General features: G+C 54.3%; 1 protein-coding gene and 1 pseudogene across 1 annotated transcript; both read right to left on the bottom strand.

Annotated features, from left to right (window-relative positions):
* Window positions 1-8,824: 8,824 nt before the first annotated feature.
* Window positions 8,825-13,802, bottom strand: LOC136304048 (zinc finger protein 345-like; annotated as a pseudogene).
* Window positions 13,803-13,891: 89 nt separating this feature from the next.
* LOC136303990 (zinc finger protein ZFP2-like) lies at window positions 13,892-15,124 on the bottom strand. The gene is made up of 2 exons (XM_066207649.1): window positions 15,088-15,124; window positions 13,892-14,901 (listed from the first exon to the last, which is right to left on the bottom strand). Exons 1-2 carry the CDS (start codon window positions 15,122-15,124, stop codon window positions 13,892-13,894), a joined length of 1,047 nt encoding a protein of 348 aa, XP_066063746.1.
* Window positions 15,125-16,239: the final 1,115 nt, after the last annotated feature.

Genomic DNA, 16,239 nt, shown 5'->3' with positions numbered 1-16,239 from the left:
TCTGTTCTGCAGTGGGAGCAGGTAGCCACAGGGATACAGGGGGAAAATGGGCTGCTGAAATGAAGGAAACAATATGCTTCTAACAGCAGCTACTTTCTTGTGTACATAAAGCTACAGTTCCAGTTTCTAGCACTACTCTTCATGGGTACAGGTGTCTCTCTCGGTCGGCTAAGTTATTTCTCCATCACGCAGGCAGGCAGGAAGGCAGGAACGCACGCACACATCTTTCAGGGCACTTAATTGGTTAAGTGTCCATCACCGTGCTATGTGTCTCCTATCTGAGTTTTGCATTTCTTGGAGAGGCTTTCCTAGGCTCTTATTTTTAGAGCTGTTGTTGTTCCTGTAGCCTTGAGGAATTCCTGCGAACTCTGGAAAAGAAGACTGCAGGTGTCGTCTTCTCTACAAACAGTTTGGCTGATAGAGGGAATGGCCCAAGTTATTCAGATACATTACTACACCGGGAGGGCTTAGAGAGAAACCTGGAGATGGGTTGTGGAAGCCTGAAGTGGGATCTTCTCCCCTGCCGACCCTTGATACCAGGGCAGCAGGGAGATGCATGTTTCCATTAAGCAGGGGATTGCTTGGACAAATGAACAGGCCTCTGGAAAGTCAATGAACGAATAGGGGTTTTGTTCTAGTCGTGGTTTAGAAGCACCTTCTCTCCTAAAGAAAACGAGTAGCATTTGCTGCAGAGAAGCTCTTTGCAGATCGAAAAGTGCGTCTCCTAGCCTCGGAAGCGAGAAAGCGCCTGTTGGCCGCGCCTAGTGCTTTCTCCGGCGGTACGCTGCAGGCTGACTGCGAACAGCGGCTAGGCGCGGTTTCCGAGCTCTCCATAAGCAGAGAAGCTGTTTGCAGCACGGAAAGTGCTTCTCTTAGTCTAAGAAGCAAGAAAGCTCCTGTTCACTGCGACTTGTGATCTCGGCGGCTGCACGCCATTGGGAGGCTGGGAACAGCGGGTAGGCAGGATTTCCGCGCTCTCCACAAGCAGAGAAGCTGTTTGCAGCACGGAAAGTAATTGCCTTAGCCTGGGAAGCGAGAAAGCGGCTTTTCCCTTTTGCCTAGTGCTCTCGGGAACTGTATGCTGCAGGCTGGCTGGGAAGAGTGACTAGGCGCATTTTCCCAGCTCTCCACAAGCAGAAAAGCTTCTGCAGCACAGAAAGTGCGTCTCCGAGCCTGGGAAGCGAGAAAACATCTCTTGGTTTCGCCTATTGCTCTCGGTGGCTGCACGCCGTAGGCAGGCTGGGAACAGCGGCTAGGCACGATTCCTGAGCTCTCCACAAGCAGAGAAGCTATTTGCAGCACGGAAAGTGCTTCTCTTAGCCTGGGAAGCGAAAAAGCATCTGTTGGCCTCGCCTAGTGCTCTCGGAGGCTGCACGCCGTAGGCAGGCTGGGAACAGCGGCTAGGCACGGTTTTCGAGGTCTCCACAAGCAGAGAAGCTTCTGCAGCACGGAAAGTGTGTCTCCTAGCCTGGGAAGTGAGAAAGCATCTGTTGGCCTCATATAGTGGTCTCGGCGGTTGTACGCTGTAGGCGCACTGGGAACAGTGGCTAGGCGCGGTTTCCGAGCTCTCCACAAGCAGAGAAGCTGTTTGCAGCACAGAAAGTGCTTCTCTTAGCCTGGGAAGCGAGAAAGTGAGTTTTCGCTGCGCCTAGTGCTCTCGGCGGTTCTACGCTGCAGGCAGGCTGGGAACAGCGGATAGGCGCGGTTTCCGAGCTCTCCACAAGCAGAGAAGCTTCTGCAGCACAGAAAGTGCGTCTCCTAGGCTGGTGTTGGGGGTTAGGTTTGTTCCTTCTTTCTCTAAAGAATTTTTTCCTTACAAGTTACCAAGGAGACCAAGTGTTGGATACTTGACAGTACTTAACCAAAACAAAGAGGTGGACAAAGGTGGAAAGGGGAGATAATGCAGGTAAAACACAGAGCTTGAGGCAGCTGCGGGCTTTTCTTTTTCCCGTGTTCGGGGAGGGAGACAACGGCTGTTGTTGACTGGTAGAGTTTCACTGTGGCCAAAGGGATCCAGTCCTGAGAAATCTACTATCACCGGTTTGGCCTGAATACGGAGTTTTCTCTGCCACTCGCGGAAGCTGGGCCGCTTTCTGCCTCGCCTTCGGCTTCCTCGGCGCTGCTCCTCTTGCTGCAGTGTGACCCTGCACCCCCTGTGCTGCCGGGACATCCTGCCCCTGCCTGCCGGGACACCCTGCCATCCCAGCGACCAGCCCGGGACTTTTCCACTGTTTCAGCTTGGTGCTCTGAGGATCCTGCAGGGACACCGAAACCAAACTGCCCTGGGTTTTGTGAAACAAAGCCCTCAAGGTTCTTGGTACTGTTGTCATTTGTTATTAATGCAGTTGTTTGGTGGGGGGAGTTTTTTTGTGTTTGTTTGCTTTGTATTACATACTAGTAAAGAACTGCTATTCCGATTTCCCAAATCTTTGCCAAAGAGCCTCTGATTGTAATTTTACCTGACAGATACCTGTCTTCCCAAACCAAGACAGATTTTGACGCCCAACGTGGGGCTCGAGGGCACTGAGAAAAGAAAAGGGAAGAGAAATAGCAGTTCTTAACTAACCTAGTACTTTCTTTTGTGTGCGTTGGATATAAAAACCTCATTAGGCTGCATCATGTGGTCTAACTTAGCCTGGTTTGGGTGGCATGTGGTTGTGGCTGTATTCCTTCCATTTGCAGGCCCTTATCTAAACATGGGCCCTATAACTAAGGCTACTGTGACTGTCATCCAGTTTATTTTATGGCTTAATAAGGTGAAGAACTCATGGATTTTTAATTTCCTCTGGAAGGCAGGCACATGGATTCAGGGCTATCGTACACTAACTGTGTGTTTTTGGAGTTACTTTAACACTGGTACCTACTGTGAGGAAATGACACCGGGGGAAGTTTCTTTTTCCCAACCCTTCACCCATCTCTTTGGGTCTGCCCCACCAGTTTTTGAAGGGTTTAAATCCTCTCTGAATGCTAATGATATCATACAATGGCTGGTGCTGCTAATAGGCGTATTCTATTTAGCATTCAGAGATAAGGGAAGATTGACCTGGATAACCACCCTGATACCTACCCCACAGAACAGGGATGATACCCCAGAGCCTGACTCTGCCCCACAGCCTACCTCAGAAAGGACCCACCCGGATTGGGTTGAAATTCTGGTAAAAGAGATGCATGAGGTGGGCCAGATGCTGAGGGAGTACATTTCCCCAGCTCATGAAAAACCCTCCCCCTGCCCCGAGAAGGCAGAGACTGATGGTGCAGCAGTGGAACCCACAGATGTTACAACTGTCCAGGTTCCAGCTGAACCACAAGGGCAGCCACAGACAGCAGCAGTCGCCCCGTGGAAACAAGGAAGTGTAAAGTGAAATCGTCAGATCCTGGTATTAAGGATAAGAAAGGAGGGTCCTCACAATCCACAGAAGAGCCACAGGTTGAGATCATCACTGAGTCCCTGACGTATGAAAGTCTACGTAATCTGCAAAAAGATATTGCACGACGAGGACGTGAGGCTTATACAGCCTGGCTACTTCGAATCTGGGACCTTATGGGTACAGGTGTGCAACTGGATAGTGCTGAAGCAAGGAATTTGGGACCCTTGACCCAGGACTCAGGTATAAATCAGGTATTTGTAAGAGAGCAAAGGCCCCTTCCCCTTTGGGAACGACTTCTAATGAGTGTGAGAGAGAGATTTGTCCACAGAGACAGAATGCAAGAGCACAACAATAGAATGCGATGGAAGACCCTTGAGGAAGGAATCCAACAGTTGAGAGAAGTGGCAGTATTGGAAGTACTTTTTGGGAGGACCGGACAGCATGATAATGACCCCGACAAGGTTAAATGCACAGGGCACATGTTGTGGAATCTGGCAACTCATGGACCATCTCAATACGCCACATTCATCGCAACAATTAATGCCGAGGATAACCGAGAGACAGTGGGTTCTGTTGCCAACAAGCTCAGAAATTATGAAAGTATGATCAGTGGCCCAATGTAGGCTCATGTCTCTGCGGTGGTGAAGGAACTCAAAGAGGAGATGAGGGAAATGAGAGAGGAGATGAGAAGAAACAGTTCCCATGTAGCACCGGTGCGAGTCACAGGCCCCAGAATCAGAGCCCAACATCCCCCAGCGAGAGAGAGAGGGTACACCCCTCGAGCTGACCTGTGGTTTTATCTGCGGGACCATGGGGAGGACATGGGAGCGTGGCATGGGAAACCTACTTCTGTCCTGGCAGCACGGGTACGTGAGCTCAAGGAGAGAAACGCTAACAGAGGGAGTTCCACTAGAATGAAGGTAGCCTCAGCCTCCCATGAGCAAGCTGCCAGGTATTACGGAGGTGGGAATGCTGTGTCAGATTCCCTCGAAGGAACCTCTACCATGTATGTCCAAGAAGGGAATAATAACCAGTGCTAGAGGGGCCCTGCCTCTAGCCACGAAGAGGCACGGGAAAATCGGGTTTTTTGGACTGTGTGGATTCGATGACCTGGCACATCAGAGCCACAAAAATATGAAGCTTTGGTAGATACTGGGTCGCAGTGTACTCTAATGCCATCGGGACATGTGGGGGCAGAACCGATTTCCATGGCCGGGGTGACGGGGGGATCACAGGAATTGACTCTGGTTGAAGCCGAGGTGAGCCTGCCCGGGAAGGAGTGGCAGAAACTTCCGATTGTGACCGGCCCAGAGGCTCCATGTATTCTGGGCATAGACTTCCTCAGGAATGGATATTATAAAGACGCTAAAGGACTCAGATGGGCTTTTGGAATAGCTGCTGTGGAGACAGAGAACATTAAGCAGTTGAACACCTTGCCGGGACTATCAGAGAACCCATCTGCAGTGAGACTCCTGAAGGTAGAAGAACAACAAGTACCTGTTGCCACCTCGACAGTGCACCGTAGGCAGTATCAAACAAATCGGGACGCCGTGATCCCCATCCACAAGATGATCCGTGAGCTGGAGAGCCAAGGGGTGGTCAGCAAAACCCACTCACCCTTCAACAGCCCCATCTGGCCTGTGCGCAAGTCTGATGGAGAATGGAGACTGACTGTGGACTATCGTGCATTGAATGAAGTGACTCCACCGCTGAGCGCTGCTGTGCCGGACATGCTGGAACTTCAGTACGAGCTGGAGTCCAAGGCAGCGAGGTGGTATGCCACTATTGACATTGCCAATGCATTTTTCTCCATTCCTCTGGCTGCAGAATGCAGGCCTCAGTTTGCTTTCACCTGGAGGGGCGTGCAGTACACCTGGAACCGGCTGCCCCAGGGGTGGAAACACAGCCCCACCATCTGCCATGGGCTGATCCAGGCTGCACTGGAGAAGGGTGAGGCTCCGGAACATCTACAGTACATCGATGACATCATTGTGTGGGGAAAGACTGCAGCTGAAGTGTTCGAGAAAGGAGAGAGGATCATCCAGATTTTGCTGAAAGCCGGGTTTGCCATCAAGAAGAGCAAAGTCAAGGGACCTGCTCGAGAGATCCGGTTCCTGGGAGTAAAGTGGCAAGATGGACGGCGGCAGATCCCCACTGAGGTCATTGATAAGATCACAGCAATGTCTCCACCGACCAGCAAAAAGGAAACACAAGCTTTCCTAGGAGCCATAGGTTTTTGGAGGATGCACATTCCTGAGTACAGTCAGATCATGAGCCCTCTCTACCTGGTTACCCACAAGAAGAACAATTTCCACTGGGGCCCTGAACAGCAACAAGCCTTTGCCCAGATCAAGCAGGACATTGCTCATGCAGTAGCCCTTAGCCCAGTCAGGACAGGACCAGAGGTGAAGAATGTGCTTTATTCTGCAGTCAGGAACAACGGTTTGTCCTGGAGCCTTTGGCAGAAGGTGCCAGGGGAGACCCGAGGCCGACCGCTGGGATTCTGGAGTCGAAGTTACAGAGGATCTGAAGCCAACTACACTCCCACAGAGAAGGAGATCTTGGCCGCCTATGATGGAGTTCAAGCCGCCTCAGAAGTGATTGGCACAGAAGCACAACTCCTCTTGGCACCCCGACTACCAGTGCTGGGGTGGATGTTTAAAGGAAAGGCTCCCTCCACGCACCATGCCACCGATGCCACATGGAGCAAATGGACTGCCCTCATCACACAGCGTGCCCGTATTGGAAACCCAAATCGCCCTGGGATTTTGGAGATAATTACAAACTGGCCGGAAGGAGAAAACTTCGGTCTCACGGACGAAGAGGAGCAGGAACAAGTGACACGGGCTGAAGAAGCTCCTCCGTACAACCAACTGCCAGCAGAAAAAACACACTACGCTCTTTTCACTGATGGTTCCTGTCGCATCATGGGAATGAACCGTAAGTGGAAAGCAGCCGTATGGAGCCCCACACGACAGGTTGCAGAAGCCACTGAAGGAGACGGGGGATCAAGTCAGCTTGCTGAACTCAAAGCTGTTCAATTAGCCCTTGACATTGCTGAAAGAGAGAAGTGGCCAAAGCTCTACCTCTACACTGATTCGTGGATGGTAGCCAATGCTCTGTGGGGCTGGCTGGAAAGGTGGAAAAAGGCCAACTGGCAGCGTAGAGGAAAACCAATCTGGGCTGCTGATGAATGGAAGGACGTTGCCACTCGTGTAGAGAAGCTGCCTGTGAAAGTCCGCCATGTAGATGCCCATGTTCCCAAGAGTCGGGCTAATGAGGAACACCAAAACAACAAGCAAGTAGATCAGGCTGCCAAGACAGAAGTGTCAAAGATAGATTTAGATTGGCAACACAAGGGAGAGTTGTTCCTAGCCCGATGGGCCCATGATGCCTCGGGTCATCAGGGCAGAGATGCCACCTATAAGTAGGCCCGAGACCGAGGAGTGGATTTAACCATGGACAGTATTTCTCAGGTTATCCATGACTGTGAGACATGTGCTGCAATCAAGCAAGCCAAGCGGGTGAAGCCCTTATGGTATGGTGGGCGGTGGTCCAAATATAAATATGGGGAAGCCTGGCAGATTGACTACATCACCCTTCCCCAAACCCGCCAGGGCAAGCGTTATGTGCTAACCATAGTGGAAGCCACCACTGGATGGTTGGAGACCTACCCTGTGCCTCATGCTACTGCCCGGAACACCATCCTGGGCCTAGAAAAACAAGTCCTGTGGAGACATGGCACCCCTGAGAAAATCGAGTCGGACAATGGGACTCATTTCAAGAATAGTCTTATAAGCACCTGGGCTAGAGAACATGGCATTGAGTGGGTGTACCATATTCCTTATCATGCACCAGCGGCCGGGAAAGTTGAACGGTGCAATGGCCTGCTTAAAACTACCTTGAAAGCACTGGGTGGGGGAACCTTTAAGAATTGGGATACTAATTTAGCAAAGGCCACCTGGTTGGTGAACACTCGAGGTTCCACCAACCGAGCAGGTCCTGCCCAATCTGAGCCCTTGCAAAAGACAGACGGAGATAAGGTTCCAGTGGTACACATGAGAGGTATGCTGGGAAAAACTGGATTAATCCTGCCTCCAGCAAAGACAATCCCATCCGTGGGGTTGTCTTCGCTCAGGGATCAGGTTGCACCTGGTGGGTGATGCAAAAGGATGGAGAGACTCGATGCATACCTCAAGGGGACCTTGTTTTGGGGTGAACCACCCATGACAATGTGGCTGTATCCATATTTGCATATATATATGTATTTTTAACAGTTAAAACTCAATGCAATATGTTGGTATGGAAAAAAATTCGGGGTGGATAATGTTGGGGGTTAGGTTTGTTCCTTCTTTCTCTAAAGAATTTTTTCCCCACAAGTTACCAAGGAGACCAAGTGTTGGATACTTGAGAGTACTTAACCGAAACAAAAGAGGTGGACAAAGGTGGAAGGGGGAGATAACGCAGGTAAAAGACAAAGCTTGAGGCAGCTGCGGGCTTTGCTTTTTCCGGCGTTCGGGAAGACGTGTGTCTGCCGCTCCTCAAGGAGCTCAGCCGCCGCAAAGCACGCCGAGCAGAGAACGGCTGTTGCTGGCTGGAGGAGTTTCACTGTGGCCAAAGGGATCCAGTCCTGGGAAATCTACTATCACCGGGTCGGCCTGAATCCGGAGTTTTCCCGGCCACTCGCGGGGAGCTGGTCCAGGCTCTGCCTTGCCATCGACTTCTTCGGCGCTGCTCCTCTTGCTGCAGCGTGACCCTGCACCCCCTGCGCTGCCGGGACATCCTGCCCCTGCCTGCCGGGACACCCTGCCATCCCAGCGACCAGCCCGGGACTTTTCCACTGTTCCAGCTTGGTGCTCTGAGGATCCTGCAGGGACACCGAAACCAAACTGCCCTGGGTTTTGTGAAACAAAGCCCTCAAGGTTCTCGGTACTGTTGTCGTTTGTCATTAATGCTGTAGTTGTTTGGGGGGGGGGGGGGGGGGGGGGGAGTTTTTTGTGTTTGTTTGCTTTGTATTACATACTAGTAAAGAACTGCAATTCCTATTTCCGAAATTTTTGCCAAAGAGCCTCTGATTGTAATTTTACCTGGCAGATACCTGTCTTCCTAAACCAAGACAAATGGGCAAGGGGAGTGACAGTGGGGAGAGAGGGGTCCTGGACAGGGGACACCAGGAACCAGGCTGGGGGGACATGGGGACAGTTCCAGGGCAGGGGGTCCTTGATCAGCTGCCTCAGAACCTTCACCAGGGTCTCCCAGCACAGCCAGAGCTGCTCAGCCTGGGAAGCCCAAAACCCCGAGCAACCACCAAGTCCCTGCCAGGATTGCTCCACTCCCTCACACCCAGCATCCCCCACATCCCCTGGAAGATGCCCCCATGACCACATCCACGTCTTAGTTCAATGTCATTATTTTTATCCCAGTTTTGGTGTTTTAAAAGGATAAAAAGAAATGAAAATCCAGGCCACAGGGAGCCAGAATGATGTGGAGCCCCCAGCCAGGTGTCTTCCCAACATGGATCACCAGCAGTGTGGATCACCGGGGCTCTGCCCACCGGGGGTCACTGGGGATCATCCAGCATGGATCCAACCATGGGGGATGGAGCTGGAGCAGCGCACGAAGCTCTTCCTGCACTCAGGGCACTCACAGGGCTTCCCTTACTGGTGACTCCGTTGGTGTCTGGTCAAGTGAGAGCTCTGTCAGAAGCTCTTCCCACACTCGGGACACTCATACCGCCTCTCCGGGGTGTGGATGTGCCGGTGCCTGACAAGGTTGGAGTTGAACCTGAAGCCCATCCCCCAGTCGGGGCAGCGGAAGGGCTTCTCATCTGTGTGAATCCGCTGGTGCTTGACGAGATCGGAGCTGGTCAGAAACCTCTTCCTGCATTTATCACACTCGTAGGGCCTCTCCCCAATGTGGCTCCTCTGGTGTTTGATCAGGTCTGACTTCCAGCTGAAGGTTTTCCCACACTCCCCACACTCATAGGGTCGTTCACCCATGTGCCTCCTCTGGTGGGCAGTCAGGTTGCAGCAGTGAATGAAGCTCTTCCCACACTCAGAACACTCATAGGGCCTCTCCCCAGTGTGAATGCGCCAGTGCCTGACGAGGGTGGAGTTCTGCTTAAAGCCCTTCCCGCAGTCGGGGCAGCAGAAGGGCCTCTCATCTGTGTGAATCCGCTGGTGCTTGACGAGATCGGTGCTGGTATGAAAACTCTTCCTGCATTGGTCACATTCGTAGGGCCTCTCCCCAGTGTGGCTCCTCTGGTGTCTGATCAGCTCGGAGCTCCAGCTGAAGCTCTTCCCACACTCCCCACACTCGTAGGGCCATTCCCCTGTGTGGAATCCCCAGTGGCGGATCAGGTGTGATCTCCACCTGAAGCTCTTCTCACATTTCGAGCACTTGTGGGGCTTCTCCCCATCCTGAAGCTGCTCAGGGACCCCCAGCTCCGAGCTCAGGCCCCTCTCCCTTGCCTAGGGTGGATCTTTCCTCCTCGGATTCCTGAAGTCTGCGTTTGCAGCCCCTCCTCATACTCGATCTCCGGGGCTTTTCCTCCCCGTTGGATTCCTGCACCCTGAAGCCACTCAAAACAGCTTCTTCCACGAGGTTCTGCCCCAGGGATTTGTTCTCCCTGGTCTCTGTCCTCAGCTCTTTGTCTGGGGGAGGAAGGACAAGGAGAGCATGGGATTTGCCTCCATGCCACAGGGAAGGAAATACCCTCAATGCATCCCCAGCAGGACGGCATCACCAGCGGGGTTGTCCTGCAGCTGGGGGCCAGGCTGGGCTGGGAGATGGAGCAGGAGAGAGGGGGAAAGGGGCACTGACTTCCTCCTCACCTGTCTGGGACTCCTGGGCCAGCTTCCTCTTTCTCGCCACCATTTTATCCTCCATCGGGCCAAGATTTGGGAATGGGAAATCCTGTTTGGGGGGGGCGGAGGGGGGGAACAAGTGCTGCGCACGTTGAGTTTGATGATGCCACTGCCCAAGTGAAGTTGCAGAAGTCAGCGTCCCTTTCAGCCCCGGGGGGCCCGGTCTCCGCTCATCTCCAAGCTGCCGGGGGTCCCCTGGCTCCGGGATCGCTCCTCTGCCTTCTCCCCTGGCTATCCCAGAGATCCCCAAACCCGATATCGCCCGTCTGTCCTCTGGTACCGGGCAATCGCCCCCAAGATTCTTCCAGGGCCATTTCCGGCTCGGCTTTGGAGTCCTGCAAGACCCAAACATCCCCTGTTGTGCGAAAAAAAAAAACCCTTCCGGAGACCCCCGATGGATTTGGGGGGAGCTCCCGCTCCCCGCTCCCCTGCGGGTTCCGGCGGGAGAAGTTCCTCCTGCTCCTCTTCCTCATCCTCATCCTCATCCTCATCCTCATCCTCATCCTCATCCTCATCCTCATCCTCTGTCTCTCCTATTCCTTCACCGGCTGTTCCTCCTTGTTCTGCCTTTTCTTGTCCTCCTCCTCTGTCCCTCTTGTTCCTGCTTCTCCTCTTCTGCCGCTCCTGCCTTTCCTTTTCGTCTTCCTCTGTCCCTCCTCTTCCTCCCGCTCCTCCTCCGCTCCCAGCCCGGCCCGGGACCTGCCGACACCCAAAAGCAGCCGCGCTCTGCCCTGGGGGGTTCCAAAGCGGCCTCGCCCCGCGCGGCACTGGGAGCGATCCTGGGAGCAGCGGGAAGGAACTGGGAGCGCTTTCCCTCCCAGTCTCGCTCTCACTGGGAGCGCCGGGAGGGAACTGGGAGGAAACAGCGCCCGGACTCGGCTGCAGCCGGCGCTGGGCGGGGCTGAACCCGGGGGCGTGGTTATACAAATAGAGGAGCGATCGCGTGATGTGATTGGCGGGCGGGAGCAGTGCGGTGTTTCCCGTTGACGTGAAAGCCGAGTGGGGGCTGGAGAGATGGTGGCGGCGTCCGGTGAGAGGGGACCGGGACCGGGAATGGGGACAGACACCCGGAATGGGATTGCAAATATGAGACAGGGTCTGAAAATGATACAGGGAATGGGGCAGGGACCAAGAATGGGACCAGGAATACCAGACTGGGACGGCGAATGGGACAGAAATATGGGACTGGGATCGGGAATGGGACTTTGAATCTGGACAGCACCGGGAGTGGGGACAGGGACCAGGAACGGTACTGGAAATATGAGATAGGCACTGGGGATAACACTGGGAATTGAATAAGGGACCAAGAATTTGACCAGGAACCCCAGACTTGGCCTGGGAATGGGAGACGGAATGGGGAGAGTGACCCGGTAATGGGGCAGGGATAGGGACGGGGAATGATGACAGGGATTGGGAACGGGGACAGGCACCAGGAGTGGGACTGGGAATGAGGAGAGGGACCAGAAATACGGGACAGGAAATACGAGTCAAGGACTTTGAATGATACTGGGAATGGAGACAGGGACAAAGAATGGGACCAGTAATACTGGACTGGGAATGGGAGTAGGACTGGCAATGGGGACAGGGCCTGGGAATATGGGACAGGGACCAGGAATGGGAGTGGGAATGGGTATAGGGTCCAGAAATGGGGATAGGGATTGGGAATGTGGACAGTGACTGGGAATGGAACCGGGAATGGAACCAGGAATTGGGCCAGGAATGGGACAGGGAATGAGGACAGGGACCAGGAATGGGACTGGAAATATGAGAAAGAAACTGGAAATGATACTGGTGATGGGGACAGGGACCAAGAATGGGGCCAGGAGTACCAAACTGGGACTGGGAATTGGACCAGGAATATGGGACAGGGATCAGGAATAGAACAGAGAGAAGGAATATGGGAACGGCACAGGGAATATGGCTAGAGTAAGTGTGGAGAGAATATGGGATGGGGATTAGGAAGGTGGGACTGGGATCAGAAACAGGAATACAGGAATGACACTGGGGGCGGGAATATGGGAACAGGACAGGGAATACAATAATGGAAATGCGGGACCTGCAGCAGGAACAGAAATCCAAGGATGAGGGGACATGGGGAAGGCTCCAGGGCAGGGGGTCCTTGATCAGCTGCCCCAGATCTTCCACCACGGTCTCCCAGCGCAGCCAGAGCCGCTCGGTCTGGGGAGCCCAAAGCCCTGAACAACCCCCAAGTCCCTGCCAGGAACCCTCAACTCCTTTGCACCCAGCATCCCCCACATCCCCTGGAAGATGCCCCCATGTCCCCTTCCATGTCTAAGTTAGGGATCGTTATTTTTACCATGGTTCTGGGTGTTTTGAAAAGACAAAGTGAAATGAAGAGATGACCCAGGCCACAGGGAGCCAGGAGGATGTGGAGCCCCCAGCCAGGTGTCTTCCCAATAGGGATCACCGGCACCATGGATCACCGGGGCTCTGCCCATCAGGGCTCACTGGGGATCATCCAGAATGGATCCTCCCATGGGGGATGGAGCTGGAGCAGCGCACGAAGCACTTGTCGCACTCAAGGCACTCGCACGGCTTCCCTTAGTGGTGGCTCCGTTGGTGTCTGCTCAAGTGAGTGCTCCTGAAGAAGCTCTTCCCACACTCGGGACACTCATAGGGCTTCTCCCCGGTGTGGATGCGCCGGTGGCTGACGAGGGCTGAGTTATACTTGAAGGCTATCCCGCAGTCGGGACAGCGGAAGGGCCTCTCATCCATGTGAATCCGCTGGTGCCGGACGAGATGGGAGCTGGTCTGAAACCTCTTCCTGCATTGGTCACACTCGTAGGGCCTCTCCCCAGTGTGGCTCCTCTGGTGGACAATCAGGGTTGAGACATGGCTGAACCTCTTCCCACACTGCCCACACTCATAGGGTCGTTCCCCAGTATGGCTCCTCTGGTGGACACTTAGGTCGAAGATCAACCTGAAACTCTTTCCACACTCCCCACACTCATAGGACCGTTCCCCCATGTGGATTCTGCAGTGGCGGATCAGGCTGGATTTTCTGCTGAACCTCTTCTCACATTTTGAGCACCTGTGCGGCTTCTCCCCCTTGTGAAGCTGCTCAGGGACATCCAGCTCCGAGCTCTGGCTGTCTCCTTGGCCCAGGGTGGATCTTTCCTCCTCGGATTCCTGAAATTTGCGTTTGCAGCCCCTCATCGTGCTTGATCTCCGGGGCTTTTCCTCCCCGTTGGATTCCTGCACCCTGGAGCCACTCAAAACAACTTCTTCCACGAGGTTCTGCCGCAGGGATTTGTCCCCCGTGGTCTCTGTCCTCAGCCCCTTGTCTGGGAGAGGAAGGACAAGGAGAGGATGGGATTTGCCTCCATGTCAACGGAAGGGGAAGGAGATCCCCACGGTGCATCCCAGGCTGGACAGCATCACCAGCAGGATTGTCCTGCAGCCAGGGTCCAGGCTGGGCTGGGAGATGGAGCAGGAGAGAGGGGGAAAGGGGCACTGACTTCCTCCTCACCTGCCTGGGGCTCCTGAACCATCTTCTTCTTCCTTGCCACCTTTTCCTCCTCCATCGGGCCAAGGTTTGGTAATGGGAAATCCTATTTTTGGGGGAAAACAAGGGCTGAGCGTGTTGGCTTTGATGGTCCTGCTGCCCTATTGCAGCTGCAGAAATCTGTGCCCCTTTCAGCCTTGGGGCATCCCGCAGTCGGAGCAGCGGAAAGGCCTTTCATCCATGTGAATCCGCTGGTGCTTGACAAGATCGGAGCTGGTCTGAAAACTCTTCCTGCATTTATCACACTCGTAGGGCCTCTCCCCAGTGTGGCTCCTCCGGTGGATAGTCAGGTGGGAGCTCTGACTGAAGCTCTTCCCACACTCAAAGGGCCATTTTCCTCTGTGGATTCTCTGGTGGACAATCAGGTTGGAGCTGTGGATAAAGCTCTTCCCACACTCCCCACACTTGTAGAGCCATTCCCCTTTGTGACTCGTGTGGTGGCAGATCATGTGGTAGCTCCTGCTGAAGCTCTTCCCACACTCGTTGAGACTCTCCCCAGTGTGTCTCCTCTGGTGGGCAGTCAGGGTGGAGCTCCGGCTGAAGCTCTGCCCACACTCCCCACACTCATAGGGCCGTTCCCCTGTGTGACTCCTCTGTTGGGCAATCAGCGTTGAGCTCTGTGAGAAGCTCTTCCCACAGTCAGGACACTCATAGGGCCTCTCTCCAGTGTGGATGCACTGGTGGATGATGAGGTCTGAGTTGTACTTGAAGTTGATCCTGCAGTCGGGGCAGCGGAAGGGCCTCTCATCCGTGTGAATCTGCTGGTGCCTGAGGAGATGGGAGTTGGTCTGAAACCTCTTCCTGCATTGGTCACACTCGTAGGACTGTTGCCCCATGTGGATTCTCCAGTGGCAGATCCGGCTGGATTTTTTGCTGACCCTCTTCTCACATTTTGAGCACTTGTGGGGCTTCTCCCCCTCGTGAAGCTGCTCATGGACACCCAGCCCTGAGCTCTCGTTGTCTCCTTGGCCCAGGGTGGATCTCTCCTCCTCAGATCCCTGAGATTTGCCTTTGCAGCCCCTCCTCGTCTGGGATCTCTGGGGCTTTTCCTCCCTGTTTAATTCCTGCACCGTGCAGCGACTCAAAACGGGTTTTTGCTCCAGGGATTTGTCCTCCCTGGGCTCCATGCTCAGCTCTGTGTCTGGGGGAGGAAGGACAAGGAGAGGATGGGATTTGCCACCGTGCCACAGGGATGGGGAAGGAGATCACCCCAGTTCAGCCCAGGCAGGACGTTGTCGGCAGCGGGGTTGTCCTGCAGCCAGGGTCCAGTCTGGGCTGGAAGATGGAGCAGGACAGAGGAAGAAAGGGGCACTGACTTCCTCCTCACCTGCCTGGGGCTCCTGGGCCATCTTCCTCTTCCTCATGGCCTCCTCCTCCTCAATCAGGCCAAAGTTTGGGAATGAGAAATCCTGGTTTGGGGGAAAAATAAGGTTTGAGAGCATTTGGCTGGGGATTCCTCCTGCTCAAACCCATCGCTAGAAGTTCCTGGACATTTTCTGTCCATAATAACCTCCAAACCACCAAGATTCAGACCCAAAATACTCCAGACCACCAAGATTTAGCTGAAAAAACACTCAGAAATACCATGATTGAGCCCACAAAAAACTTGGATGGACCATGATCACCCCAAAAAAAACATCTCCAGGACTTTCCCCTCTCTGGTCTCTGCCCTTTGGGCTTCCGGAGGTCCTGCGTGTATTGAAAGTTCTCCTCTCTGGCATCCCCACCATCTCCAGCCTCTCAGGGGTCCCAGGAATCCCTAGGGTCCCCCCTTTCTGCTCCGCTGACCTTGGGCTTCTGGGGCTCCCCCTTCTCTCTGCTGCTGGAGGTTCCCTGCAGCCCCTGGGAGTTCCCTGCCTCCCCGTCTCTGGGCTCTCACTTAGCCATGCTGGAGCTCTTGGGGTCCCAGCGCTCCCCTTTCCCCTGACTCTGCTTCAGGCTGCGGGGAGCTCCAGAGGTTCCCCCTCGCCAGGGTGTTCCCCTCCAAGGCTGAATCCTGGGGCTCTGCTCTCTCTGGGCTGCACACTTCGGTGTCCCACTCTTCTCCCCTCTCCTGCCTCCCCCCGTGAAAAAACAACTTCCGGGACACCCCCAGAATCTCCCCAAAGGGCATTTGTGGCTTTGGAATCCTTCAAGTTCCAAAATTCCCTCCTCTCTCCCTGCTATACCCTCCTTCCCCAACTATGAAAACCCCAGGATATCTGGGGATGGGAATATCCTACTCCATACCCGGTGCAGGGTCACATCTGAGTCAGGTGTGCAGAGCAGGACCTTGCCCTGACTCCAAGCACTGTCCCACCTACAGGATCTGCTTCCCCTCGGCCTCTTCCTCCTGCAGCCCCAAGCCCAGTTTGGTCCTAAACAAAGGGGCTGCGGAGGGGTCATCCCCTGGGGGGGCTACACAGCCCCTTTGCCCCCTCCCGAAATTCCCTCCTGGGGGCAGCTGAGTCAGGAGCCCTGTGGAGAGGGAAAAGGGGGT

This window comes from Chamaea fasciata, unplaced genomic scaffold, assembly GCF_029207755.1.
Source record: "Chamaea fasciata isolate MVZ Bird 193981 ecotype frontalis unplaced genomic scaffold, bChaFas1.0.hap1 SCAF_46, whole genome shotgun sequence".
Taxonomy (NCBI): domain Eukaryota; kingdom Metazoa; phylum Chordata; class Aves; order Passeriformes; family Sylviidae; genus Chamaea; species Chamaea fasciata.
The sequence above is the reverse complement of the archived record's forward strand: the minus strand, read 5'-3'. Positions and strand labels throughout refer to the sequence as shown.